General features: G+C 52.4%; 7 protein-coding genes across 7 annotated transcripts; 3 read left to right on the forward strand and 4 right to left on the reverse strand.

The window, feature by feature from the left end:
- Nucleotides 1-1367: 1367 nt before the first annotated feature.
- On the forward strand, nt 1368-2415 carry UCRPA7_4302 (putative cytosolic fe-s cluster assembling factor cfd-1 protein; the record flags this gene model as incomplete). Its single annotated transcript, XM_007916884.1, has 2 exons — nt 1368-1400; nt 1516-2415. The coding sequence occupies 2 exons, from the start codon at nt 1368-1370 to the stop codon at nt 2413-2415; spliced, it is 933 nt and encodes a 310-aa protein (XP_007915075.1).
- Nucleotides 2416-5796: 3381 nt separating this feature from the next.
- Nucleotides 5797-7415, forward strand: UCRPA7_4303 (putative s-adenosylmethionine decarboxylase proenzyme protein; the record flags this gene model as incomplete). Its single annotated transcript, XM_007916860.1, has 2 exons — nt 5797-5911; nt 5980-7415. The coding sequence occupies 2 exons, from the start codon at nt 5797-5799 to the stop codon at nt 7413-7415; spliced, it is 1551 nt and encodes a 516-aa protein (XP_007915051.1).
- A 958-nt stretch (nt 7416-8373) lies between these two features.
- Nucleotides 8374-9671, forward strand: UCRPA7_4304 (putative s-adenosylmethionine decarboxylase proenzyme protein; the record flags this gene model as incomplete). Its single annotated transcript, XM_007916843.1, has 3 exons — nt 8374-8418; nt 8487-8713; nt 8780-9671. 3 exons carry the CDS (start codon nt 8374-8376, stop codon nt 9669-9671), a joined length of 1164 nt encoding a protein of 387 aa, XP_007915034.1.
- Nucleotides 9672-10132: 461 nt separating this feature from the next.
- UCRPA7_4305 (putative f-box domain containing protein) lies at nt 10133-11623 on the reverse strand (the record flags this gene model as incomplete). The annotated part of the gene is made up of 1 exon (XM_007916853.1): nt 10133-11623. One exon carries the CDS (start codon nt 11621-11623, stop codon nt 10133-10135), a length of 1491 nt encoding a protein of 496 aa, XP_007915044.1.
- Nucleotides 11624-12817: 1194 nt separating this feature from the next.
- On the reverse strand, nt 12818-13968 carry UCRPA7_4306 (putative formate dehydrogenase protein; the record flags this gene model as incomplete). Its single annotated transcript, XM_007916888.1, has 2 exons — nt 12818-13720; nt 13879-13968. 2 exons carry the CDS (start codon nt 13966-13968, stop codon nt 12818-12820), a joined length of 993 nt encoding a protein of 330 aa, XP_007915079.1.
- Nucleotides 13969-14955: 987 nt separating this feature from the next.
- UCRPA7_4307 (putative poly polymerase 2 adp-ribosyltransferase 2 protein) lies at nt 14956-17195 on the reverse strand (the record flags this gene model as incomplete). The annotated part of the gene is made up of 4 exons (XM_007916846.1): nt 14956-15078; nt 15137-15653; nt 15703-16421; nt 16476-17195. The coding sequence occupies 4 exons, from the start codon at nt 17193-17195 to the stop codon at nt 14956-14958; spliced, it is 2079 nt and encodes a 692-aa protein (XP_007915037.1).
- A 1261-nt stretch (nt 17196-18456) lies between these two features.
- On the reverse strand, nt 18457-19872 carry UCRPA7_4308 (putative dihydrolipoyl dehydrogenase protein; the record flags this gene model as incomplete). The annotated part of the gene is made up of 1 exon (XM_007916831.1): nt 18457-19872. The coding sequence occupies one exon, from the start codon at nt 19870-19872 to the stop codon at nt 18457-18459; it is 1416 nt and encodes a 471-aa protein (XP_007915022.1).
- Between the last annotated feature and the right edge of the window lie 7724 nt (nt 19873-27596).

Consider the following 27596-nt stretch of genomic DNA (forward strand, 5'->3'; position numbering starts at 1 on the left):
GTACCAGTGGGCCTCCTCGACGCTCAAGCACCTTGAAGTTGATGCCACATCTGGCAAGCCATATTGCGGCACAGAGACCTGCCGATCCACTTCCGCATATCAGCACATCAAACTGTTCAGCCATAGTGACTTGAAGAGAACTCAAGTTGACGTCTCACAAGAAGACGGCGGACTTGATCCACTAATACTAGAAGAAAACACGATAACGCAACTGATTATGAAGATCACACACATCGAGTGTACCCTGATAGACATTGCTTAGGGCGGATCGCACCCCAGTTCAACAGCTTCGGGATTGATCTGGGGTAGCTTACACCAATGATCTCTAGCTCGAGCCAGTGAGGGGTACAAACGGCGGGGGGGATATGGACGACACCATACGGCAATCAAGTCTGGCCCCGGGTGACTTCCGAAGATGGGCATCATTGGCGGGATCGGGACATCGGCTGTCGGGAGGATTCCGAAAGACCGCGGACCATCTATAGCACCCTGGGGATCTTTAGACTTCTCACTCATAGCTGGTTGTCGGACATGATCACGAGGGTGACCCGTTCGGTCAAACATAGGAAACCCTCGACCGGAGATGTGGTGTGCTGATGAGGAGCTTGAGGTCTGGATGTCTGGATGGTTTAAAAGATATGACTTGATCTAGGGAAGGCTTCAGCTACGAGTCCTTGATCGACAATAGCAGAAATACAAAGGCAAGCTCACAACGGCATGTTTGAACGACAGACTCTCGATATAAGCACAAGAAACTGTCCTCTTATCACTTTCGAGGAGGAGGTCATCAACGTGTAAGGCATAATTGCTTAGGGGAAATTCTTCGATTGAGCCTCGAAACAAGAGATTTGGGAAACATTGTATCAGGTTGTAAGTCCGGATAGAAGATTGAGGCGAGAGCTTCTAGGGCATCTTGCCTTGAAGTGGCTCCACAAGCTACCTGGCAGTAAAAATTGCGATTCGGGGCTTGAAAAGCACTCGACTGTAGACGATGCAGCTTCTGAAGTGGCATTCCAAAAAGAAAAGAAAAAACCCCAGATTTGATACATCTACCTAAAGCAATCGCTCATTGCAGAACCCACCTCAATAACTTAAGTACCTAAGTAGGCAAGGTGAGGTTTGGGTGATCAGCTTAGACAAGCGGGATTTCCAATCAGGGCCGGCCCACCGAGACCATGCTGATAAAGCAGGCCGATTAGCGGCCGAGATGGCAAAAAATAATAACCAAACACACCTCGACCGGCAAGTCAACCAACCCCAAGAAAAAGCCATGACTTGGATGCAACATCCTGAGCATTTGCTCTACAGCGACTCTCATACTTGCGCATTCGAGGGATGAGGCTCGACCGGTAACTTGAGTAGCCATAATGTCACTCTCTAACGTGAAGCACATCGTCCTGGTTGGTTGCTCCTCTCAGATACTTCTTTCTTCAATGCCCCGCTGTCGTCATTGGGACCAGGGGCTTGATGTCCTCACTCTCACCTTGCATGCTAACTCTTGTCTCAACTTGACAGGTCCTCTCCGGGAAAGGGGGCGTGGGAAAGTCCTCGGTCACGACACAACTAGCCCTCTCCCTCTCCCTAGCCGGTCACTCAGTAGGCGTCCTCGATGTCGACCTCACTGGCCCCTCAATACCGCGCATGTTCGCCATCGAGGATGCAAAAGTCACGCAAGCACCTGGCGGCTGGTTGCCCGTGCCCGTCCACGATGCGAATCCTGCGGCGGGCATCGGTTCCTTACGCGTCATGAGCCTGGGCTTCCTACTGCCGAGGCGCGGCGACGCCGTTGTCTGGCGGGGGCCCAAGAAGACCGCCATGGTTCGACAGTTTCTCTCCGACGTCTTCTGGGGCGAGACGGACTACCTCCTCATCGACACACCCCCGGGCACGAGCGACGAGCACATCTCACTGGCCGAGACACTTCTCAAGAATGCGACGCAAGAGCAGCTGGCGGGGGCCGTAGTGGTGACCACGCCGCAGGCCATTGCCACCGCCGACGTGCGCAAGGAACTCAACTTCTGCGCCAAAACAGGCATCAAGGTGCTCGGAGTGGTGGAGAACATGAGCGGCTTCGTCTGCCCGAACTGCTCAGAGTGCACCAACATATTCAGCAGCGGCGGTGGAGAGGTCATGTCTAGGGAGTTTGCCGTCGACTTCCTGGGCAGCGTTCCTGTTGACCCGCAATTTGTCATGCTGGTCGAGACAGGTAAACGGCCGACGTACCCAGCCGGCACACAGATCAACGGGCAGGACATGTCAGGAGCGACCAATGGCGCTACACTGGGCGAGGATGCAGATCGGCGAGCCGCAGGGCTGCTTGTTGACAAGTACAAGCTCTGCTCTCTTGCGCCAATCTTTCGATCAATCATCGATTCTGTGCTCACTACAATCCAGACGACCTCTACTGGCGCTTGATCCAACAGGACGACATCATCTTCAATTCAGTGCTGCTCTGCAACTGCCAAGTCACTGCTACATTGGCATGCCCCAGCGCTGCAAGATAAGCTGCGTAATGGAAGAAGCCGGGATGTATTAGATAACGGAGCCGAGGACGGCGGCAGGAAACGGGCGGCACCGGGATATTGCTGCATGTGCAGAGGCCCAGTTCCCATTGCAGCTGGTGACTGTGGTCGACCACTTCATATTGAACTCTGGCCGCCTTGCGTGTTATCTCGCTCGGTGAATTACGGCCCGTGGATGGCGTCCCGTAATTCCGTAAGGCCATGGTCGGAGACTGAAATACGGAGAAGCGCGGGCACCTACAGATCATAGGCATGTCAACTCGTATAGGCGACTGTGAGCAAACTAGGGTGGTGTCGAGCCGTGTTGACGCGCGCTTAAGACGCATGCGAAGACCTCTGCCTCGTATCTCACTGGTCTATACGACTGGAGCAGGCAGGCCAACTGCATGCCCATGTTAGTTTTAAGTATAAGGCAACTCAACTAAATATATACCACCCAACCAGCGACACAGTCACCGCTCCATCTTGTGTGTTTGGGTTTCTCGTCATTCCTTCTAGGATATGATCTCGTCTAGGCTAAACCTTTTCCAAAATGTGACAGAGTGTCGGATACTCGCCGGTGTGGCTTAAGCCCCAAACGGTGGCGGCGGCAGTGTAGGCGGGGGATGGGGGAGCTGTGTTTGTTGGTTTCAGATTTCGATGATTTAAATCCAAGCGGACAGACGAGCTCAGCTCTTTTCAGAATTGACTCGAACTTTCTCCTCGTCGACTTACTCATAATGGCCGGCATCAACGCCCCCAGTCCTTTGGGAGAAGATGCACCGTCTCTGACGGACACCCCATCCACAACAGAAGACGATGCATCTCCTGCGAAGCCTTTTCCCTTGACGAGGCTACCACCTGAACTTCAGGCAATGGTCTGGGAGATGACTTACCCAGACCCTCGGGTCATTGAGATTGTCGAACGCTGGCCTGACTTTCCGTATTGCCGGAGTGCTGTAAACCCAAACAATCCTGGTGATGACATGGAGCCAGGTAGTCTCGATGATACAGATGATACAGATAACACTGACAACACTGGCGCCACGGATGACACCAATGACACCAGTGACACAAGCGACACCGACATGGAGGAGGAGACACAGGAGTACATGGGGCTGCAACTCGCAGGGTCTTTGTCGACCTTCATGGAGATCAACCACTCACCCCGAGGCACCTGGACTGAACCTTATGAAGCCTCGCCTCTGCCTGTCGCTCTTCACGTGTGCCGAGCTACGAGGACTCAAGCATTGAGGCGCTATATCCCCATGATCGATCCAATTACGGATCGCTTCTCCTTCTACATCGACCCGCGTCGAGACGTGCTTTGGTTATCTCTGGATATAACTGACGAAGGAGCCGAGACTGTAGCGCAGCCGAGGCAGCAATACGGCCAGCAGATTGATCGGATTGAAAACGTACTGGTCGAGGAGCAGAACTGGGACGATAGGGGTGGACCCGCAGAATACTGTACCAACTTCCTTGACAGCTTCCGAGGGCTCAAGGTCGTGAGCATCTTACTGGAAAGTTACGGCTATGCGGACATGTCGCCAACGGATCCGGCGACGTTTCCTGGACTCGCACATTCGCTGGCTGATCGTGACAAGGCACTTTTAGGACGGCGTAATTGGACGATGGAATACATTGATAGGGACGACAACATCTACGAGCAGGTATTCCTTGCGGACGGTGAAGTGCAGTGAATTTAGTTTTTGGCCTGTGGTTATGGAGTAAATGGCAGTTTTATAACGACAGGTTGACTTGGACGGAACTGTCAAGGAGATTGCTTGATCGAAGCAGGCTCACGCCTCTACCGAGAATCTGGCTTGGGTTCATGGGATCAAAGTGTGCGTTTGCTTTGCTTTGAAATTTGAAATTCAAGAATGGGCTTGAAAAGCAAATATAAACTCAATGAAAGCAACAGGCAAGCCGGTCAGTTCAAATTGGATGAGGTTAAACACATCATAACTATTGTTTTTGCTGTGCTCGTGAGCGCAACACAAAGCAAAGATGTGACCCTCATGCTACCTACCTACGTAATTGGTACCGTGACTTAGGCGGTACACCCCTGCTGCCTTGTGCCGGGGGGCACTTATTTAGTGGCCTTCAACCATCCCAGAGACCCAGAGTTGCCTCGATAACGTTAATGGAATGGAACGTCGGCCCTGCCCCACCATCACTCACGTTAGGTCACTTACTGCAAGGTAGGTACATGTACAGAGTACGGCCGCGATTTTCCCCCACATGAAAATCGAGGAAAGGTTTTTTTTGGCCCAAAACCTCTCAATCACTTGTTTAGCCATTCACCGACTGGTCGCATGCTCTCTGGCAACTCTGCCGCAACCTTTTAAAAGACTCTTGAGTTGTCGATTGCCTCGCTTCTCTTTTCTCCTCTCCTGTCTCGATCGTGTTCTAGTAAGCTCTTCACTCCCTTATCCTGGGCACATATTCCCACGATCTACCCCGCCGCTCGCTGCCACTCGAGCGCAGAGATTGATTATCTTGTCTAGATCGACTACGATTAAGCGGCTTCATACGATACCTAGCAGTTTCCGACATTCGCCTCCGAGTTGACGAGCCTGAGCCCTGGTTGCCGCCATCTGAAGAGTCGTCGCCACTGTTCTCAACAAACTCAATGCCACCGAATTCGAAGTCCAACTAGCACCTTCGATCGCAGATTGGAATCTGCGCCTCCAAACACCACTCCCAACACATCTTTCTTCTTCCATGAGCTCTAAGGACTTGCTGCGCTTCCTCTCTAAGCCTGCCAAGTATGTTCATTCTAAATCATCTTGCTCTCTTTATATTCATGGCTCCTAACTTTGCGCGATAGGCCTCGATAGCACCCCTTTCGGTTCTGTTCCCGGCGATTTCCACGTCGAATACCTCCGACTACCGTGATATCTCTACAAGCCTCTTTACCCGCCAATACAGCGGTGCGCAAGTATTGGCATCCGCCTACAACGACGGATTCTCTGAACAACAAGCCCACCATACCGTCCTCCCAGGTCTTTCTCCTCCCCCTCCGGGCTCGACCCCCTTAACGTCCTCTACGTGAGACGTTCCCAGTACCAACACTCATAGACACTGCAGCTGGCTCCGCCAGCATCTCAAAGACACCACCGTCCTGTGGGCCTACCCTCTCAAACGAACGCCGCAACGTTCGTTTGAGTTGGCCGTTAGTGCTCCGCGGAAAGAACTTATTGTTCGACTTCCCCGGAATCCGCCTGTCGCCCTGTCGCCTTCGCCGTCCAAGCCCTCCGTCTCCCTGCTCTGCCACCCGGTCTGAACGGAGATGGTCGATCTTGAGGTCCCCAACAACTACACGTTGTCGCCATCAGAGGCTACACCTCATTTGACCATCAATCATGACGTTGCCGCAGATCTAGACTCTAGCAATGCCTTTGAAGGTGTGTGTTTGCTGCCATGAAGCTGCCCCAGATCCTCTCAACTGGCTGCTAACAATCACCTCCTCTAGGCCCAGAGAAATTGCTAGAAGTATGGTTTGCACCTAGTGCTACGGCTCTGCCTCCCGGAGTCAAGGAACATGGCTTGAAGTCCGTTCCTTCCGAGACATGGGTCGGCATGCTGGATCTTGTTCACTGCCAGATCCTCTCTGTCATCTCGTCCGAGCACATGGACGCCTACCTTTTGTCCGAGTCGAGCATGTTTGTTTTCCCCCACAAGCTGATTTTGAAGACTTGTGGCACAACAACACTTCTCCTCGGACTGAAGCGCCTGCTTCGGATCGCCGCTATCGAAGCGGGCTTTCCATTCCACAATGTTGCTTCTATCGAAGATGATACCGTGGCGGCCACTCCATACAGGGTGTTTTACAGCCGAAAGAACTTCTTGTTCCCCGACAAGCAGCATGGTCCTCACCGCAGCTGGTCCGACGAAGTCAAATTCCTCGACACTTTGTTCGAAGGTGGCAGTGCGTATTTGGTCGGGAAGATGAATGGTGACCACTGGTACCTGTACATCACCACACCGAGCCCTCCGCTCACACCTCCCCGTACCCCTGAAAGCGAAAGTGGCAGGGCCACACCGGTCAAGAATGCCAAGATCCCGACAGGCTTGGTGCTGCCATTCGCCGACACCGACGAAGAGGATAGCAACGATGAGACGCTCGAGATTCTTATGACCGATCTTGACCCTGAGAATGCCAAGCAGTTCTACCTGGCACACGCGAGTGCGGTCGCGCGTGACCGGGCTGCTGAGGCTCAGGAGGCAAGACTGTCGGCTGCCGAGCACCTCGGCGCCCTCTCCGAGCCCGTTCCAAATACCAACGGCTCAGACTCGACATTCGACGTATTCAGCAATGGAAACGATGCTCCAGCTCACTTGACTGACACGGAATCTTTGACGACCGAGGGTCATGCTCTCGGGACTGTTGTTGCAGACCACTGTGGGCTGGTGGACGTTTATCCAACCTCGAAATACCCGGACGCTCGCATCGATTCGTACCTATTTTCGCCGTGTGGGTTCTCTGCCAATGCTGTGATTCCTGCTCCGCAGCCAGTCCTCGATGACGCCGCGCAGGGCGACCAATCCCCCAAAGCAGCTCATTACTTCACTGTTCACGTCACCCCTGAGCCGAATTGCAGTTTTGCATCGTTCGAAACCAATGTGCCCGGGGGTCAGAAAGGCCGCGAGACGAGCGACGTGATTGACCATGTGGTGGGAATTTTCAAGCCAGGGCGCTTCATCGTCACGCTTTTCGAAGCCAAGGGGCAAGCCAAGCGGGCCAATGATCCTTACAGCTTGCGCAAGTCGCGCACTGATGCTGTTCGAGGATATCGCAGGGTCGACCGTATCGTGCACGTATTCGATGATTATGATCTAATCTTTGGATTCTTCGAGCGCGACGGTTGGATTGGTGATGGTGGAGCTCGGGTGGGAGAGGAAATGTAAGGGAGTCGAGACTATCGGTTTGCCCAGGGCTGTCGCGACAGGGTCATTTCCTTGCGAGATCAGGGGCACCGGATCTTTAAAAACTGCTGGATGATAATTGTCGGATATCTATTTCACATAGTCTGGTGCTTTTGGACATAGTCTTTCCTCTAGCCACTGCTTTCTCCTCTTTTTTCCGCTTAGCTACTGTCTCAGGGGCTCAATAACGAGATCTCATGATGTTCATGACCTGCCATTCTTTCAGCTCAATATTTAATATCTCCTTACCAATGACATCACACTACTATAACTCAACTACCCTTTCGTCACTCATACAATAATGCATGTGGCTAGAGCAAGGGGAAGTGGCTCGTAAACAGGCATTATCGATAAGTCTACTGAGGCGCTACATTCCAGAGGACGGCCAGTCAACTGCCATTGGCCAGCACTCAACCCTCCCTCGCTCAGGAATGTAAATGTCTCGCCCAGCGACGGTTTTCAGCCACAGGGATTACCCGTTGCAGGCGATTTCCATGGGCTAGCTGGAACTTTCATATTCCAGCACATGGCTTTTTGCTGAAGATCGTGGCAATAGTCTACACCATGAGGTTGGTTAGCCTTCGTAGGGACGGCTGCATCTCAGCCTCCCGACTTGTTGGCCGCCATATCACTTCGAATTCGTCCTTCGTGCCCTTCACTATGATTTCTGCCCTTTACACACTCAGAGGAAAGCCTTCCTTGAAGACTTTTATCAGTTCTATCCAAAAACATGAGTACCCATTCATCACGCAAGTCTCTAGAGAGGCAGCAGTCGGATGTTGAGTCGCAGGCGTACAGTGCTGTCAACAGCTCCTTCAGCGCTCAGGAGGCCCGGTCGAACATCCTCAAAACGCTCATGGCAACATGCCTGTCTCTGCTCTTGATATTCTGCACCATTGGCTTGATAACATCGGGCTTGGTGTTCGGCCACACTGTGGGGATGCACGGTGGTGTGTGTCTCAGCCAGAGCTTCATCCTCTTTTCCGTATGTCACCACAATCAAATCTCTCGCGACTTATCATGGCTTCGATACTGACCTTGAGTTAACTTTAGTGCGTCATGGGCATTTTGTACATCTGCCTTCACATCCAAGCCGCCTATCGTAACGAACCGATCAACCGGGCATATGCTGCCCAGCACCCACTGCATACCTCCACCATCGTGGTTGCTCGAATCGATACCATCGCTTGGATCATTTCACTTATTGCTGTCAGCGTGGCCGTCTCGAAAGAGAACATCGCAACGCTCTATGTCAACCTCGTCTCTTGTTCGGTTGCCATGTAAGTCATTAGCGATTCTTCTGTTCGAAATCTTTAGCCATTGGCTAATCTCCCAACTCCCCACAGTCCTGCAATGGTCACTACTCTCATTATGGTTGAGAAGGCAGCCAGGCCCTTCGATCTCCCATGGATCACCAAGCACGCCGAGATTACGTGCCGCGTCAGCGCCCTCGACGTCGACGCCATCCTCGAGAAGAGCATCTCGCGACGGCCCTCCGTCAACGACTTCCCAACCCCGATGTCAGAAGGGCCCGCCGGACCGAGATCGCCCCCAACGGCGGGAAACGACCTTGGCTCTTTCTCCAAGTTCGATGAGAAGACCAGAAACGGGTACTTCTCCATGACCACCGAGACAGCCCCCGATGATCGCGCCTCTATTGGCGGTCCCCGCCAGATGCCGTCAACCCTGCAACCACCACCGGCCGTAGCCCGCAATCCCAGCTGGCGGCGCCAGTGGAGCGCCCTCGCCGCCGAGACGGGCGTGCCGTCGTCGGCCGCCAGCAGCGTGTCGAAGGGTTCATGGAGCACCATGACACCTTCCTCGGCCTTCACGGGCACCCGCACACTCGAGACGGTATCTGAGATACCCACCAGCCCAACCAGCCCGTACCCGACGGCCGACAGCAAGGGGAGACTCTACGCCACGCCGACGTCCAGCATACCCGACTCGCAGAAGAGGTCGCCGCTGGCCACAACGCGGTACGCCGACGCGCCGCACATGGCCATCCAGCCGGAGATCCGCGTCCTGGGGCCCGACGGCGTGAGCAGGCAGCTATCAGCGCGGTCCGGGATGTCGTGGTCAGCGAGGAGGCAGTTGAAGGGTGCGCAAGAGGCGTTGAAAGCTCATCGGATGAGGGTCCTTGGTGGTGGGGAGCGAAGAAGTGCACCATCTCAGCAAGAAGTGAGTGAGCCGAAGGAGAGGAGTATGGCGATCCCCGGCAGCTTCTTTGATGATTAAACACTTGGATTGGTTTGCGCGACGATTACGACGATGACGACGGTTTAAGGATGATGTTTCGCATTTTGTTGTTAGTTCTCTTCACAGTGAATAATTGGCGGGCTTTTAAACCCAGATATACCCTTTTACATAGATCCGCAAGTACATAGTTTGAAACAGAGGAATCATCGCAAGATTTGTTTTGCCGGTTCCTGGGACTGCAGTGAGATTGCGCTTGTAGGGCTTGCGATGAACATTGCACTCCATAGCCACGGCAGAGACCAAACGCAATGTGATGAAATTGAAGCTATGCAATACAACAGATTGTCTTTGAGACGACACAATTCTATGTTACAATAAACCGCTAGGGACTTTTCCTGTCCCCATACATTTTATCCCTTGGGCTGCTTGTTTCTGCAGCCAGCCAGTCACCAACACCAACTTGGTTACGGGTCAAGCATAGCACCGAAAACATCCATTTCCTAATCGGATTCATCGAAATCGGACAAATCCTGGTCGTCGCCGTCGCCGTCGCCGTCGACCTCGTCCCCTTCTGACTCGTATTCCGGCGTTTCGGGAAATACCACACTAGTTTCTTTCGCAAGCTTCAGGAGAAAGTGCTTCGCAGACGACGAACACCTCGTCGATCCCACAGGCGTCCCGTTTGCACGAGTGCCGAAGTTGACCGTGGCAGACAGGAATCCGGAACTGTTCACCTGACGGACTCTTCCGAGCATGAAGGATTGTAAATCGAGGCTGCTGTTGGCCAACGATTTGAACAGCCTTGCCCAAAGGTTGACCTTGTCATCCCAGTCACTCTGAGTGCTGACGAGCGCAATCTCCCACAGGTTCACAGCCTTCAAGGTCGGGGCGAACTTGACAAGAGCAGCCAGGAGGATCGCAGGGCTGATGTTCAGTACGCCAAGATCAAGCTGTTGTAGAGGCAGGCTGATCGGGGCCGGATCATTAAAAGGCGTAGGCGTGTTGCCGATGGGTGCTGGCTGGCCTAGCCATGTCAAGAATTTGGCAGTGGGCTCGGGACCGCTACTTTGAAAGTTGACGCGAAGCCAGAGCAGATTTGGAGTGAGAGCCAAGAAGCTACGCAAGCCTGCATTGAAAGGATCCGTCATGGCTGGATCTTGAGGTTGAGAAGTACCGGTAATGTAAGACGATGGTATCTCAGAAGAGAGAAGCACCGCCAGATGGAGCCTCTGGAGATTGGCTAGGATGGGCCGCAGAGTCGGAGCAAGCCAAGGGCGGATATCGAAGACCTGCGATGTGAGTCCCCATGCCCTATCCTTTAGGACAACCTCAATATTTGGCAGATCTATGCCAGACTCTGCCAGAGCGACTAAGACTATCTTGAAAGCGTGGTCGACGAAGACGTCCTTATCGGCTGAGTAGTGAGTAGGTCCTATTGCCAATTGATGGTTATAGCGGCCGCCGATGGTGGCGCCATAGCTGGACCATTGGGCGCCTCCGTCTCGCCATCGGCTAGGTGAGTTGAAGTCACGTATGTCGACAGTCTGTAAGCCTCGCAGGTTGCGTAGAGCCTGCGCGAGGAGATTTGACGCTCTTCCGGTGTTGAGCAGCTCTTGCTGGGCGTTGAAGGCATCGCGGAGCTCCAACTCATCCTCGATTGTGTGGAGGTGAATCGTGCGAAGCCGATCAGCATAGTATCGATCCAGGCCGATGATGAGATGTGTGAGAGAAGGTCCCAGGGTAGGGTGCTGGGAAATATCGAGCAGTGTCTGCAGGCTGAACTCGGTGAGCATGAACTGCTTCTTGGCGAAGAACTCGCGAGTAAAGGCGATGAAGACTGACGACTCAACAGCCTTGCAAGTCAGACGCAGCAAACAGAGGTCCGAGGTGGGGAGGAAGTATGCGATGCGCTGGAGGACCTCAAGGGGCATCTTGACGAGCTGCGAGGCCCCTGATGAGTCCATCACGGGCCGTGTAACTAGCTGTGTCATGGTGGTAGTGGTGGTAGAGTGCGAATGGCCACGACCGATATGACGGGGACTAGGAGCAGTGAGGTTTGGACTTGATCAAGCAATGCAAATGTCGCATTAAGATGATGAGGGTCGCTTTGTCTGACGAAGGACTGCTTCAGGTTCAGCAACAGGAACAGTCTCGGAACCACCTGAAGTAGGTAGGGTTTGACTTGATGTCCTGGTAGTGGCACCTAAAGAATGAGATTGGTTGACTGACTATTGGTCGTAACACCACAGCCGAGATCACTGACAAGTGAGGGTATTGCAGGTATTGCACGATGTGCTGGTGGATGTCAGACAACAGTTGAGGGTTAAGACTGAATGTGAGGTTGGGTGTTATTTACCTTATATAGATAGATGGTATCTTTGATATATGAATCAGTCACACAGATAGATACCTCATCTGCCTGCGGTGGAATGGTGGTGGTGAAAGTACCTTAGCTTAGTGCCCCTTTGTGTGGTTGAATGGTCCTTGTGCCTGGGTGCTGCAGGTGTGTTTCAATGCCTTCTGAGGATGTTGGGGTTCAATTCGGCGCCAGTCGCTCCTGCTGCCTATTGCCTGTGGAAGCTGCAGCTGCTGTGGCCCAGAAAACAGAAGGCGCGGCACCACCAATCGTTCACCACTATCACGTGGGTGCTTTAGGCACCACACCCCCCCTCCCCCTGCACGCCAACCTACCTCATCGCCGGGACTCACCTAGGTCGCATTCTCTGGGACTGGGGACAGGCATGGGCAATTGCAATTCACGATGTGATTCATGTCACAAAGTGCGCAGGAGCCACATGGTGGGTGTTGTTTGTCCGAAGGTGCTTGTGGCTACAGGTCTGAATGCAGATAGCCGTTGTATTCGTTGTACAAGGCCTCGCCTCGGGGCTGGGGCTCTGGGGCTGCGTTGAGGCTGTTGAAGAGAGACCAAACCGGAGAGAGTTCACGACCACAAGAGACAGACGTGAGAAGGATGCTAGGCCAATTGTTCATTAACATCTTATCAAGTCTATCAATGAACTCCAGAAATGCGTTGGCTCCTATTACCAAGTCCAACCCCATAACATCTCTCACTCGGTGATTCGAGGAAACCCAAACCAGATAGACATACCAACGCCACAACACCAACACCGTTCGTTACGATCCTCCGTCGAGACCCAATCAAACACGATACGACAACGTCCAGATCAGAAGCGCCGGCCCATCAACATGCCCACCTCCGGGCACCATTCCTTGATCTGCTCCATATGGTCGTGCTGCCACCGCTCCGGCTGGTGGTAGCCCAGCGGCTTCTCGTAGTAGATCGTCTCAACTGCAAATGTCTTGGCCACGTCCTCGCTTGGCAGGTTGGCCTCTGGCAGTGCCTTGAGCTTGCCGTAGAACCACTGGTCCTCGAACCCAACCTCGTTTCCGCCGCCCTCGCTGCCGAAGCTGCTGTGCGCTGCCCGCGCCACCTGCAGCATCAGTTTCGGATTGCGCAGCGACAGCCCGCCATTGTAGCCGTGTCCAAATTGCGCCGCGATAGGGGCCCCAAGCAGGTCGAACTCGAGGAAGTCGTCCACCGACAAGTCCGAGTTCGAGCACAGGATGCTGTCCGTCTGGAACATGAGCATCCGGTGCGCCGACTCGAACTGCTCCCAGAACCACGGGCTCGTCAGGAACACAGACACCGAGTTGTGGTTCGGGAAAGTCGTGTTCGCCTCGAGGTACATGATGCGGATCCGCCCAGCATCCATCAAACGCCGGAATGATGGCGACGATGGCACTTTCCAGTTCGCCTCCAGCGTGAGAAGAACGACTGGCCACTTGGGGCCTAGAATCGACTCGAAGTGCAGCATGAGTGGGATCAAATTGGGCACGTTGGACGGGTCCGTTTCCATGATGACGGCGACATTGTCGGAAAAGGCTGGCTTGGGCGATGCATTCTGCAAAGCATCAGACGCGAAGAAGTCGTCGTCATTCGAGGGCTCCTTAGGCTTCGAGCCCGCCCCCTGCGCTGGCTGCTTGGGCTTGTCCGGAGTCAGAACAGTCGACTGGATGGAAGACGGCCGCGATCCGCCTCCGCCCTCGACGGCTTGAGCATCGTCTCGCTGGAGATCCTGTCAGTACCGACCACTAACGGTAGAACGGCCAATGTGCACCAACCCTTATCGCAAGAAGATTAGATGTCCCCAACAGCCAGACCAGCACCAAAAGAACCAAGGCCCCAATGGCCGTCTTGCGATTCCTCGGGCTGGTCAACTCAGACCCAGGTCCCGTACTGATACTCATCGTCACGGTTTGCCGCGATGCTCCAAAACGAAAACGAACGGACGAGCATCCCCCACAAAACTTTCATCGTGCCTGGGACGGCGGGTGAGGAAGCACTTATGTATCCCTTGGCGCTAGGAAGGGATGGCTTCAGCGCGGTCCTCCGCCGATCAGCTACGAGTTTTCGACCCATCCTAGGCCATGGGGATCCAGTGGCTCCCCTGAGACAGGGAGAGCTTTCGAGTCAGGTCAGCGACGTGAGTCGGGCGGGGGGCATTCCATTCCAGGCTTGCCACACAATAGTGTGCGCGAGGGTCCCGCCGACTAGCAGCGAATTAGGAGGTACCTGTAGTCTGCTCGACATCGAATGCTGTCTTAGTCGTGTCGACCGAAAGGGAGATTTGCTGTTCTAACCAGGCTAAGATGGGAATAGTGCCACCTGAGACAGAACCATTTCTGTCCCACTCACTCCCTCTCCAGGCGGGCGCAGCCGATATTGACAGGGAGCAAGCAGAATACTAGATGCTTCTTGGGTATTTCGAAGAAGAAAGTAAATCAGGAACAGGAAGAGATTCAAACATTTTTTCTTTGGTCGAAACAGGAGTACATGTCTGGCCCCTGACAGGGCTGGTCCACTGCCGAAGCCACTGACGGCCAGGTTGTCTCAACAGTGCGTCTCCATTGGCCAGAAAGACCCAGCAGAGATAGCAACTGCATTATTGGTTAAATAAATGGGAAACACCACCTGCATCGTGCGCACAACAGTGATATGAGAGTAATCCTACGTAAATCGAGATAGTTTGCATTGCTACATGCTAGTCTGCTGGAAGATCAATTGGTCCTCATTTAGAATGCAGCTCAACACTGTAATAACCATCACTTTTGTTAAATCGTACAAGTGCGCGACATCCCAATCAGATGTACCACGCCGGGAGCCTCCATGCCACCGAGAAGCGCCATCGCAATGCAAAAGCCAAACAGAAGCAAACAGAGCAAGAGAACAAGCTTACAATCACCAACAAGGCACATACCCGCTGTTGCGAGTCCATACTTTGCTACCACGCGAAGATAAGGCTCACATCTTGACCCGGAATAGATATCGAAGGCGGATCTGGGCAACGTCATAGCAGATGAACTCGTTGTACTGAAGCCAGGCGTTGGGGTAGTTTGTGTCTCCCGGCTTGACGTTTGTATCGGGCTGCAGGAAGAAGGATATGAGTAAACTGAGAAGGGCAGAATGAGAGGGAGTTGCTTACCATCTTGACACCAGCCAGTGTGGGATGCACTGCACCGGCGTCCTTCCACTTCAACGGGCCGGTCCGACCTTTGCCCCAGGTCGTCCACATGCCCTTGGCCTTGGCATGATCGCCTGCATTGTACTCAGAATTGGTGAGTTCCTGCATGGGATCGCCCATCTCAGCCTCACAGAGGAGAAGAAGCGCGGTGCCGCCAGAGATGTGTGAGCAGCAGTAGTTGGCCGATTTGGAGGACATGTCGGCCAGATAGATGCCCTTGCCGAACATGTACCCAGACACAGGTGCCTCGGGAGGGGCAATGCGCAGACCCTGGCTGAGAATACCACCAAAATTGGTGGCACGAGATCCGTGCCAGAGCAAGCGACGGTCCTTGGGTGGGCCGGAGAAAACACTCTTGTCAAAGCGATCGAGCTCTCCTTGGCGCTCTATGCGGAAGATAGCATCGACACGATAGTTGGCATTATGAGTATGTCCTCGAGTCTCCACCAGATACTCCTGCAGCAGGAGGAATTCCTTGCTAGAGGGGTCCCAAGGGTGACATCTCTTCCATCCCTAAGCCCTGGTACTGGGTGTCGAGGGGATGAGTAGTAGGACGAGACGACAGGTTTGCCTTCATCAGGGCGGTGGCATCCTTCATGTCAGTCAGGTTGTCCAGAAGTTCTATTTCTTTCTTGACCATGGCCTGATCGCGGATGATGGGGGGTCGGTTGCGACCGAAGTTGTGAGGGATAAAGGAATAGAAAAGGTTAGAGAGGTTTTCCACGGCGTTGACGAGCGAGGTGCCATAGTTGACTGCCAAGCTGTTGTCGTCAAGCACCGCAGAGAGATCCTTGAGGGCTTGGAAACCCTTCATGATGGTTGCCTTGCTCAGCTTACCGAGAGGCAGCTTGTTGGCATCATAATTGAGATCAGACATGGCAGCAGCAAAGTACTGCTGATTGAAGATAAGTTCCATGAGTTCTTTCACGGGAGCTGAGAGAGTGCACTTGGGCGGCTTATAGTCATCATCCTCGTCTTTGACCTTGCCGTTGGCTTTCTTGTCTTCGTCGTCCTCATCCTCGGAATCTGACTCGTCATAACTACGCTCAAGGAAGACATACTTGCCAGGCTTCGGCGCCGCCGTACGGTCGTTCCAATGGAGGCCAGACTTATCCTTGAACTTCTTCTCAAACTGACGTTTAGCGTCGTCCAGACTGCCGCCGCCCAAAGTCGCCGACTGGCCGCGGTCGCCAACACGTCCCCATCGAGTCCAGGTAAAGCAGACCCCTTTGCCGTCACCAAGAAGCTAAGAAAATGTCAGAAGCGAAAACGAGATAGCCAGAATTGGGTTCCATCGTACCTGGATGCGATAGAACTTGTTATTGTTGTGGCCGGCGTTGGTTTGGTTCAGAGATGCATCCCAAATGACACCGTCATCGCCAATGTAGACACCGTAACCCTGCAGGTCACAGTGCTCGTCAACCGGAATGCGGATATCGCGCGACTTTGCGATTTGGCCCTCGCCGAAGTCGCGCTTGGACTCGCTCTCGGCAATTTCAGCAACTGTCTTCTTCTTCTTCTTTTGCGGCTCTGGCTCATCCTCGTCCTCGTCAGCGGCAGCAACGTCAGGGCTAGGAGAGGCCTGGCGCTTCTTAGATCCGTTGGCTTTAGCGGACTTGACACGAGAGGTGGAGCCGTTAGTGGTGGAGGCTTGGGGCGCAGCAGGGGCAGCTGAAGAACCGTTGACGGCGCCAAAGCCGTAAGTCTGCTCGGATTCTCGATTGTTCTTCTGCAGAGAGTCCTGCAACCAGTGCAGGCTCACGATGTGGATACCATTATTCTGAGCGTCCTTGACCTTGGCCGAGGGCTTGGCGAAGTCGGCGGGAGTAGTGACCAGGTGGGTGGTGTTCTTGGTGACGGAGCTGGATGTTGCAGCGCCCAATTGGGTGGCCTGGCCCTGGAGGGTTGACTGAGAGAGTCCGGGGAAGGACCCGCTGAAAGCGATGGTGCAGCCATCCAGGGGAGGAGGGGCCGGCGGTGCAGCTACAGCGGCGGCCTTCTTGCCTCTCTTCGGCGGCATGATACACGTAGATGATGGATGATATGCTCAGATATCCTTGATGCGATGTGTTGCAGATCAACCAGATGAGATGAGATGAGATCAGATCAAATCAGATCAGAGAGACGAATAGACGACTGTCACTCGCTGTGTTTTGATGAATGAAAACAAAGAGTTGTGAGTGTGGCACAGCAACGCAACCAAAGGAAACTTGGTGGTTGTGTGGTGGGCTGACCAGTGCCAGGGGTAGAGTCGATCACACCTGCAGACAGAGAGACAGAAAAGAGAGGTGATGAATTGGGGTAAGACTCTTGCGCGGTGACAGACCACGGAGTGGTGAAGAGTCAAGAGAAGGGGGGACGGGAGTTGAGGAGATCAGAGAGGAGGAGGAAGAAGAAGAAGAATTGAGTTGAGTTGAGTTGAGTGAAGTCGATGAGAAGTGGAAATGGGCTTGCTTTTAGTTCAGGAGAGAGTGGAAAGGCCGCTGCCATCAGACTGAGGCATTTGGGTATGGGCCATCCATAGTTTCTGGCGGGATTTCGAGATGGACGCCAAGCTGCCAGCTTGATTGGGTTTCGCGCGGCGTGTGTCGCAGGCAGCAGTGCCTCAATTCGCTCTTTCCTCCCGCCGCCAGACAAGGATACACGCCTAAATCTACTGCAAAATACCTAGGTAGCTACAGCCAAATCACCAAATCGCCCTATCACGTGGGCCTTCCAGGCAGAGAACCCCACTGCGCGTGCACCTCTTTAGCGATCTCCAGTGCGATGGCTAAAGAAGACTACACCAAACACTCGCTCTCATGTTTGGTCCTTGAAGTCAAGGCATGGAAGGAACGACTCATCGCAATGCATCATCAAACCCCTAGAGTGGAAAGCATCATCGTGCAGACACACGATCGGCCTAGGGCAAGAACAGCCTACCTAGGTTCACAGAAAGGGCAGGCAGCACCCACAGGCTCGCTGGCCATTCCTTCCTTGTGTAATGGAAGATGAAGAGAGCTTCAACTTGCATCCACCTGCAGCACAGCACTTGATCAACAGCCACTAGAGTAACGGCGTTCATTTGGCACAAGGCTGAAATGCAGGAGGCTGGCCCACCGAAACACCACGATGAGATGCCTGGTTGACCATCTCCCTTCACTGCTTGCTCTGCTCCAAAGTCAATGCCATCGTTTTGCTCTTTGAGCCGCGGGTGATTTGCCAAACAACCCGTCGTGCGTGGCTTAGATGCGCTATGAGTTGCGCTACACTGGGGAAAGCTAAACGCCATCACCACCGGCTCAGTGGATCCGTGGCTGCACCATCGAGAACAGCCCCAGGAGACCCTCGCACATGGTCGGATGTGTGATCACCAACCCGGCAATCTCTTGGTATCCCACTCCCAGCTTCATCGCCAGTTGTACCACCGGCAGCATTTCCCCGGCAGATGGTCCCAGCGCTGTAAAACCCAGGATTCCATTACCATCCGCCTCAATCAGGGCCTTTGCAAAGCCTCGCGTGTCACCCAACGTTCTGGTTCGCAAAAACGCCGCCATTGGCAATTTCGCCAGCCGGTATTTTATTCCCTTGGCCTTTGCCTCGTGCTCGTGAAGACCGACATGGGCCAACTCCGGCGACGTGAAGAGCGTTGACGGCACTTGTCGACCTGAAGTGCCTTTTGTCTTGGGTGTGCCTATTAGGTACGAGTACACTATACGAAAGTCATCGAAGCCGATGTGGGTAAAGTGAGGACTGCCAGCGCAATCACCAACTGCAAAGACACCATCGGCTGTAGTGCGCAATTGTTCATCAACCTGGACGTGGCCAATTGCCGTCAATTTCACGCCTATCTTCTCCAGACCAATGCCTGAAGTGTTGGGTGTACGTCCAGCAGCAACCATGAGGTGGGAGCTTTTGATATGTTGCAGTTCACCTTGGGGTAATTCGACCGAGAGCTGCACTCCCTGTCCCGATATGCCTTGAACTTCAGTGACGCGTGCCGATGTGATAAAGCGTATTCCTTCCTCCTTGAGAACGCCCAACAGCGCGTTGACGACGTCTTCATCCTCATTCTTCAGTATCTGTTCATTATGTTCAAGAACAGTGACTTCAGATCCGAACCGTTTAAATGCTTGCGCAAACTCTAGAGCGACATACCCTCCTCCAATGATGACCAGGTGGGCTGGAAGTTGCTCAGAATCCAAGATATCGATATGTGTCAGTGGCTTCGCCTCCACCAGCCCCTTGATGCTGGAATCTATGGTCGCGCGAGAGCCAGTGTTGATGACAATGGTGTCCGCAGTCAAGAGTCTCCCAACATCAATTTGGATGGTCTTTGGTCCAACAAATCGACCCTCTCCACTAATGAGTTCAACGCCAGTTTCCCTAAACTTGCCAAGATGCATGTCGACTAGTCCATCAACCATTTCCACTTTCCTTCTCTTGACACTTGCAAGGTCTACCTTAAGGCTATTATTGCTTTGGACATACGCACCCAGGCCGTACGATTGCGCCGAACGAAGATCGTGAGCTACGTTCGCTGAGTGCAAGAAGTTCTTGGAGGGCAGACAAGCAATATTGGGACAGGAGCCGCCAATCCACTTCCTCTCGATGACAGCGCATCTCTTGCCCTGGTTGGCTGAGAGGTTCCAAGCTATATATTTGCCCGCTTCGCCGCTGCCAATGGAGATGTAGTCGAAGTGTTCAGGAGCAGACATTATGATGTTCAGTACGCATGACTCTCTTTTGCTTGGTATTGTATCGTCGGCTTACGAGCTTCAATGCTCTAAGTGATTTATCAAATACTCAGAATCCCAATTTGCAGCACGTCGATTTCTTCGCCAAGTCAAATCCTTTATAGACTTATTAGATATCACTACTTTCCCTTTTTGGCGATTCTGAATGACTAAGTCACAACTGCATCGCTTACTCATCGAAGGCACACATAATTCTCTCACAGATAGAACCATCCGCCATCGTATGATCTATGGTAGTTATTCACTCTCTACATCGTCGATACAGGTAATCTATCGAAACTTGAATTTTACTTTGAGGCTTTGTTGGTATCCCAAATGCTTGACATAGTTTGATACGTCGTAGATAAACCGGGATATGACAATCCAAGAGATATACGCGTGAGGCAAAAGCGCACCTACCCAAGCTTTAACAAATAGATTGCAGCAACCAGCGCATGGTCGTTATAGAGCAGCGACTAGTACATTCATTCTCAGACATTACTGTTCGGAGCTCACGAAGAGAGAGATTAGAGTATATTTGGGCTTCATCTTGTTGCTTAGCCTAGTAATTTTACACAAACCAACATCTCAGAAGTTCTGATAACAAGATTTTCAACGATAATTTCCTCATGCTAGCTGTCTCACGTTGATAATCATAGTACACTGAGTCTCTTGTGAGCAGTGCTTGAGATGAGAACGCTTCGGCCTGGCAAAGGTACAGGCTGAAATGCAAGATATCTTGGCTTGATTCAATGACCCACCTGCCTTTGATTCCAACCCTGGTTGTGAGTGGACCATTATACGCGACGAGAGTTCTTCCAGCAGCTAGGGCTTTGCACTCAAAGATGACATCAAAAGAACAGAACGCACGGTTGCCTAGACCTTGGAAAGTCAGTATATGCTTGATATTATCAACGGAAAACCGAATGCACCCGATGGTAGAAGGATCAAACGACGTGCAGCTGTCATTTACATTGACAATAAGCTGACCTAAGACGCGCAAAGATTCCAAAGCTTGTCTGAACTTCAGCTAGCAACTTACGGGGCTGCAGTCCACGCGCAGTGCGTTGCACTATCAAGTAATTGTATTGGGTGAAAGCTCGTGTAAGTCACTCGATCTCCGAGGCACTCTCGGCCCCAGCGGATCCGTAGACTCGACGGATCCCCGTATGAAACACAGCCGGCTCTGCATCCGGCACGATTGGAGTGCGGGCAGAGAATCTTACTCGATACCTGGACTGCCGATGAGGATACCCGATAGTAGTAGAGTTTGGGGTAGCTGGGCCAAGAATGTGGGGTTTTGAGGTGGCTGCACGAGCATCGGCTACTGACAAAGGCAAGTCGACGTTTATTAGTATTCCTCGCAATGTGATGGGTCCGTCCGGCAGCGCTATTTAGACCGCCTTCTGCCGTCCAATTTTTGTCAGACTTGGGAAAGCCACCGCGCGTACACGGAAAAACCTTCGTGTATTGCTTCAACAATGGCAATAACTTCGTATTTATTTAGCCCTTGGGCTCTCCTTGCTGCTCCCGTGCTGCTATTGTCTTGGTATCTCTATCCGTATTTCGTAATATACGGCCAATTGCGAGACATACCAGCACCATTTCCTGCCCAGTTCACCAACCTCTGGTTGCTTTCTGTCTGTCGACGCGGCAAACGGTTTGAAATCGTGGACAAAGTGCACAAGAAACTCGGCCCTCTTGTGCGAATCCAGCCAAATCACATCAGTGTCGCCGATGATGAGGCTATCCAGGTGATTTATGGCCATGGAAATGGATTCTTGAAAGCGTGAGACTATACAACCAAGAGGACCAACGTATGGACGCTTATTCTAGCAGTGATTTCTACGATGCTTTCGTCTCTATCCAACGCGGTCTCTTCAACACGCGGGATCGTGCTGAGCATACACGCAAGAGAAAGATTGTCAGCCATACCTTCAGTGCTAGATCAATCTCGCAATTTGAGCCGTACATCCATGAGAATCTGCAGACTTTTGTCCAGAAATGGGACGAGTTGATTGCCAACGCTTCAGGTGAAGCTCACATTGACTGTCTCAAGTGGTTCAACTACCTCGCATTTGACATCATTGGCGACCTCGCGTTCGGAGCGCCATTCGGCATGCTGAGCACTGGAGCCGATATTGCCGAGGTAAGAAGCAGCCCGGACGCTGATCCGATCTATGCTCCAGCAATAGAGATCTTGAATAGGAGAGGAGAGGTCAGCGCGGCACTGGGTTGCTTTCCTGGCCTCAAACCCTATGCGAAGTGGCTTCCTGATCCATTCTTCAGCAAGGGCTTGAATGCTGTGCAAAACCTAGCAGGTATTGCTATCGCCCGAGTGAAAGGAAGGCTGGATAATCCACCTGCGATCAATCGCAAGGACCTTCTGGAACGGCTGATGGAGGGACGTGATGAGAAAGGCGAGCCTCTAGGCCGGGAAGAGCTGACCGCTGAAGCTCTTACTCAACTCATTGCTGGGTCAGACACCACGAGTAACTCATCTTGCGCACTCTTGTATCATGTGGCACGAACGCCGGGAGTGTTAGAGAAGCTACAGGCCGAAGTAGATGCCGCGATTCCTGCAAATGTCGAAGTCCCCAGCTATGACATGGTTAAAGACTTGCCTTACATGCAATCAGTCATTGACGAAGCACTACGCTATCACTCCACATCTGGAATCGGTCTTCCTCGCCTCATTCCAATGGACTCCCAGGGTATTCATATCCATGGACATTATTTCCCTCCTGGCACGGTTCTGAGTGTGCCTACATATACTATTCATCATTCCAAAGAAATTTGGGGGCCCGATGCTGACGAGTTTCGCCCTGAAAGGTGGAATACTGTCACATCTCGTCAAAAGAATGCATTTATACCGTTCAGTCACGGGCCGAGAGCATGTGTTGGCCGTAATGTGGCCGAGATGGAGCTGAAAATGATTGTGGCCACTTGGGCAAGAAGATACAGAGTGTCTCTCCGCCAAGATTACATGGACACAAGGGAAGGTTTTTTGAGGAAGCCTCTAGGATTGGAAATAGGCATAGCCAGACGGTAGTGGCGTTTAGCAAATAAGGTGATCAGGTTTTCATAACAAGAATTTCTCGTAACGGTTAGCAATATGTCTGGTCATGCAACATATAACGAGACCTAGGCCAGGCCCTCTTTACAAGCCAGCGATTGTCAAATATATAACATCTCGCAGCTTGAAATGAATTGCCTGTTAACGTCCTAGAGAAAGCTGACGGATTCATTTCCCAACAACTATTCACAGCTTAGAATTCGAGATACCCACAGCCATAAATAAGTTTCTCCTCTTCTCCTCCGCCAGAGTGAAAAACGTTAATTTTTAGAATGGTAAAATTACTCAGTATTAAGAGTCGTAATACTTATCAAGCTTTCGAATACTCCGCTTATTACTATAGGTCTATCAACTTCTATACAGATAGTAAACCCTAGTTGAGGAGGTAGTGATACCCTTGCTGAACTAATACTTATTGCCCTAGCACAGCAGTAAGCAGGTTCGAAGTGCGCGAGGGGTGGTCGAACGCACTCTACAGCTCAGAGAAAACACAACAACTGCAGAGCAGAGAGTTTCACTATACAGTCCAATCTTGCCAGTGCATTTCGCCAAGATGTACGAAATTACGTTAGCCATTGGCAGATGGCCATTTTGCCACCTGACACTCATTTCCAGATATCTCATGCATGTCGTGAGTGGTGATAAGACTGTCTGAGCTCTTCAACGGGATATCCCGTCCACTCAGGTGTTGGGAATTTAACGCCATCCGCCACAATCCTATCCTAGTGTCTGTATTTGGCACCAAGAATTCAAATCTGAAACTTCATTTACATGCTTTTGGGATTCGATGACTGGCTTCACTCGACTTGTAAGTGGTATGCAAAGTTATGCACTTGTAATTTCTGCCATAAGGCCTGATTGGTGAAATATGAGCCAAGCTGAAGTTTGACGTCTTGGAGCAAATGCAGTATACCACACCCACCTGACGCCCTACTCAAGCGCCTCAGCCCTATCAGCCAAGAAGACCGCTCTAGAGACGCCACGGCTCAACCGCAAACCACCTATGACCAGAGGTGTCTACCGGTTGCTGCCTCTCTGCACTAGCGACCGGACAACAACTCACCCGTACAGGAAGTGGCTGGCTGGGCGCCCGGACAATGGCTTTCAAAGCCCATCGGTAGTTATTCAGCAGACATGCCGGGCAAAGTGCATGAACAACTTGCAGAACCGAAGGTGTGTAGGAAAAAGTTCCAGACCGACTATTACACTTCTTCAATGATCCTGAAGCCTTCCCCAGACTTCAACTCTTCAGATCCAGAGTTACGGAGGCTTTTCAATTCAGCTCGCCATCATGCATGCTCACGAACCTTGTGCTGGTGGTCTAGGCCATTGTTGTTCAGCTTGTTGAAAGCCGCGGTGGCTTGGAGGGACTCAATGCTTGGACATCTGTTGACGATGATTTGCTATGCCGCGTTCATAGAAGACTATAAAAACGCCATTGATTCCACAAGTCCACATGCTTTACAGGGGCTTTTCCAGTCGTTTTAATCTTTACGGCCTTGTCTACCAGATCAAACTCTTGTTGATAATAAAAAATTGCGACTTCAAACACTCTCTGTCATGGCTCCAGTCACTTATTACCCTCCTCGTTTTCAAGAAGTTAAGGTTAACCCCCCTAAGTTCTTCACCAATGCCCGGAACGATGGCAACTTGCCATCATGTTGGTTCGAACTATATTACAATGGGAGAACCCTGAAGTACACAGTCGAAGTTTTCGGCGAAAAGGAACAACCATCTTCTGGATTCCCCTTGTACATTGGCTTACACGGTGGCGGAAGTGGTGCCTTGAGCGGGAATGACGGTGCATGGAAGGACGTTGCTGAGCGTTTCTATCGCACCCCTGTGGCCGACTATCACAAAGGGTCAAATGAGTCAGCGGTTCTCGTCTGCCCCAGAGGCATCTCATCTCTTGACTCAGACGGCAATTTGGTCGATACGTGGGACCTTCACTTCCAGCCTGAAGCATGTGTTCTCATTGAGGCCATGCTAGTCAATCTCTTCAAGCCATTTCCGTCCGACTCGGACCTTCAAGGCTGCTTAGCCGACTATCCCCAGCTTGCCAAATATCAAGTCTCGGGCGCGGCCGATGGGGTCTTCGTCAACCCTAATAGGGTATATCTTTGGGGTTTCTCGGCGGGAGGAGACGGGGCCTTCCGGCTCGGTACCAAGATTCCTGATCGCTTCGCTGCAGTCGTTGCAGCAGCAGGTCACCCTGGAGAGACCCGTTTTACCAATGCTGCAAACGTGCCGATGCTGCTTGAAGTCGGTGAAGATGATTGCTACCCTCGGCCCAAAAATCTATATGAACCCATCAAATGGCAACGAGCAAAAGTCTACCTGGAATCGGCTCAGAAGGCTTTGTATGGCCTACGCCAGGACCTAATGAAGCAGAAAAGGACGGGTATTATCAATATGCCTGCTATGTCGTCAAAAATGCCCGTCGCTTCAGTGCCAACCCTGATACACCCCACGGCTACTGGTCTCAGCCTGATACAATCAGCACTGAGCAGGATGTCCTTGCGCCTGGTTTGGAGAACAACAATGAGGGCGTGAATAACTTCACCAACTTTGATAAATGGCTCAAACAGTATGCTATGGTTCAACCGCCGCCAGCTCGGTTTAGCTCGGCATGCGCATCCTACGAGAGCAAGGTCATAAACCCCATCACTGACCCGCTGGTCCAGGGTGTTGAGCGACGAGCCACTCCAGGAATGGTAACATGGGACCTGGACTGGCGAGCAGAGCAACCGGAGACGAACACAAAGGGACGATTCTTCTACTGGATGTACCTTCGGGCCCCTGACAAGATTCAGGAGCTGAGTGCAACATCCAGAACCATGAAGGCCCGCATTGACGCAGGAGACAGCGCCAATGTTCTGCGTATTCTCACTCCAAATGCCCACATCGGATACCTTCTCAAAGACCTCTGGCTATGGAAACGCATTTCTGTCTTTGTTGGGGAAGATACTACACCTATATGGACAGGCAGTGTCATAAGGCAGCCCAAGATTGAACAGGAGACGTTGAGTGCAAGGGGAGATCCAAATCTCCAATTCTCAGCGATGCTCTATCTCGAGGAAACAGATGATGGTGGCTGGGATGTGAAGCAAGCTGCATCGATCGATGACCCAATACCTCCTCCAACAAACCCTCTACCGTGCCAGTGTCCAGTTCATATGGCACTCGCTAGCATGGACTTCGCTACGAAATTGCAGCACCCTGTTCTTGTCAATGGATTTGGGCCCCCGTCGAGGCGCTTTTAATGAAGGAAGAAAATGACCGGGTTTCCACCCTGATGTCGTATACGATTCATGAAACGAGACATATGATAATGCGGATTAGGAAGAAACAAATGATGAGTGATACGCAAAGATTTTCCTGTCATTACTGAAGCCGAGAGGTCGCACTTTTATTTAATCAATCTACATTCATTCTTTTTCTCCAGAAGTTGATCAATTGAAGCTTGTTGTAAGCGTATAAATACCACATAGTCTGAACATCTCACGCTCTGCATGCCAAGTCATGATTGAAGAATAGCCAGTATCAACTTTCCTAGACACACACAAACTCACCAATGATCAATGGGCAAGAGAAGGTGAAGAGATAGAGGAGCCGGTTCATTGCCGACTCGGCCACCCAATCCGGGTGCTCATCAGTGATGATAGTCCCCACATTCAATTGCCCCGCCGCCTACGTACCACAAACCACAAACCCGACTCAAGGGTAAAGGTAACGGTAATAAATAATGTGTTAAATGTTTAACGTTAGCGTTAGCGTTCAGATGGCCCAAGGCTAGCCGACTGACTCCGCTGTTGGCTTGCTTAGCCGTACCGCATTTCGGACGCTCACAGACCAGACAGACGCCCCTTCGCTCACCCACACGTCCACACTCACACACAAGCACACACATCCGGATCTCGGTCGGCATCGCCAGCATCAGACTCACCAGAACAGAACGACTAATCAATCGCCGCATTCTCCTTCTTCGGCTCCGGAACGGGTGCTGCTCCGCTCTCCAAGGAACACGCGCACGCGCACGCAATTCTCGGCCTACTTACGGAGCCTCCCGCTTCGCCGGGCGACCGGTGCAAGGCCGTTTCGCTTGTTCATTCGAAGTTGCGCCTCGCATTGGATTGGACGCGACTGCCGGACTGGAGAAAAATCCCCCGCCTCAATCACCCCGAATTTGAACGCGGCTGGGGTTTTCTGGATATCTCAGCCTCATTGCTTTTGTCTCAAAGCCTCGTCGCCTTGCCTAACCCTGCCTTGTCGTCTCCTGGTCTCCTGGTCTCCTGGTCTCCTTGGTGGTCTGGTCTGAGTCTTGTCAGCGCCCGCCGGACACGGGGTCAGGCATATGAACACTCCCAATCCGCCCAAACGCACCTCCAACACCTGCGTGACCTGTCGTGCGCGCAAGGTTCGCTGTGATGGGCACCGCGACGTCTGCAACAACTGCGTCCGCTTGGGCTTCACATGTTCCTACGATGACACCGCCATAGGCTCCGGTGTCCTCGAGACAAGTGATCCTCCCCGTCGCCGCGTTCGCCAGGCCTGTCTCAGCTGCCATTCGCGCAAGGCGAAATGCAGTGGCACCATGCCAAAGTGCGACAGATGTAGAGCCCAGGGGCTG

This window comes from Phaeoacremonium minimum (genome assembly GCF_000392275.1).
Source record: "Phaeoacremonium minimum UCRPA7 unplaced genomic scaffold PA7_03_scaffold_331, whole genome shotgun sequence".
In the NCBI taxonomy this organism is placed as follows: Eukaryota; Fungi; Ascomycota; class Sordariomycetes; order Togniniales; family Togniniaceae; genus Phaeoacremonium; species Phaeoacremonium minimum.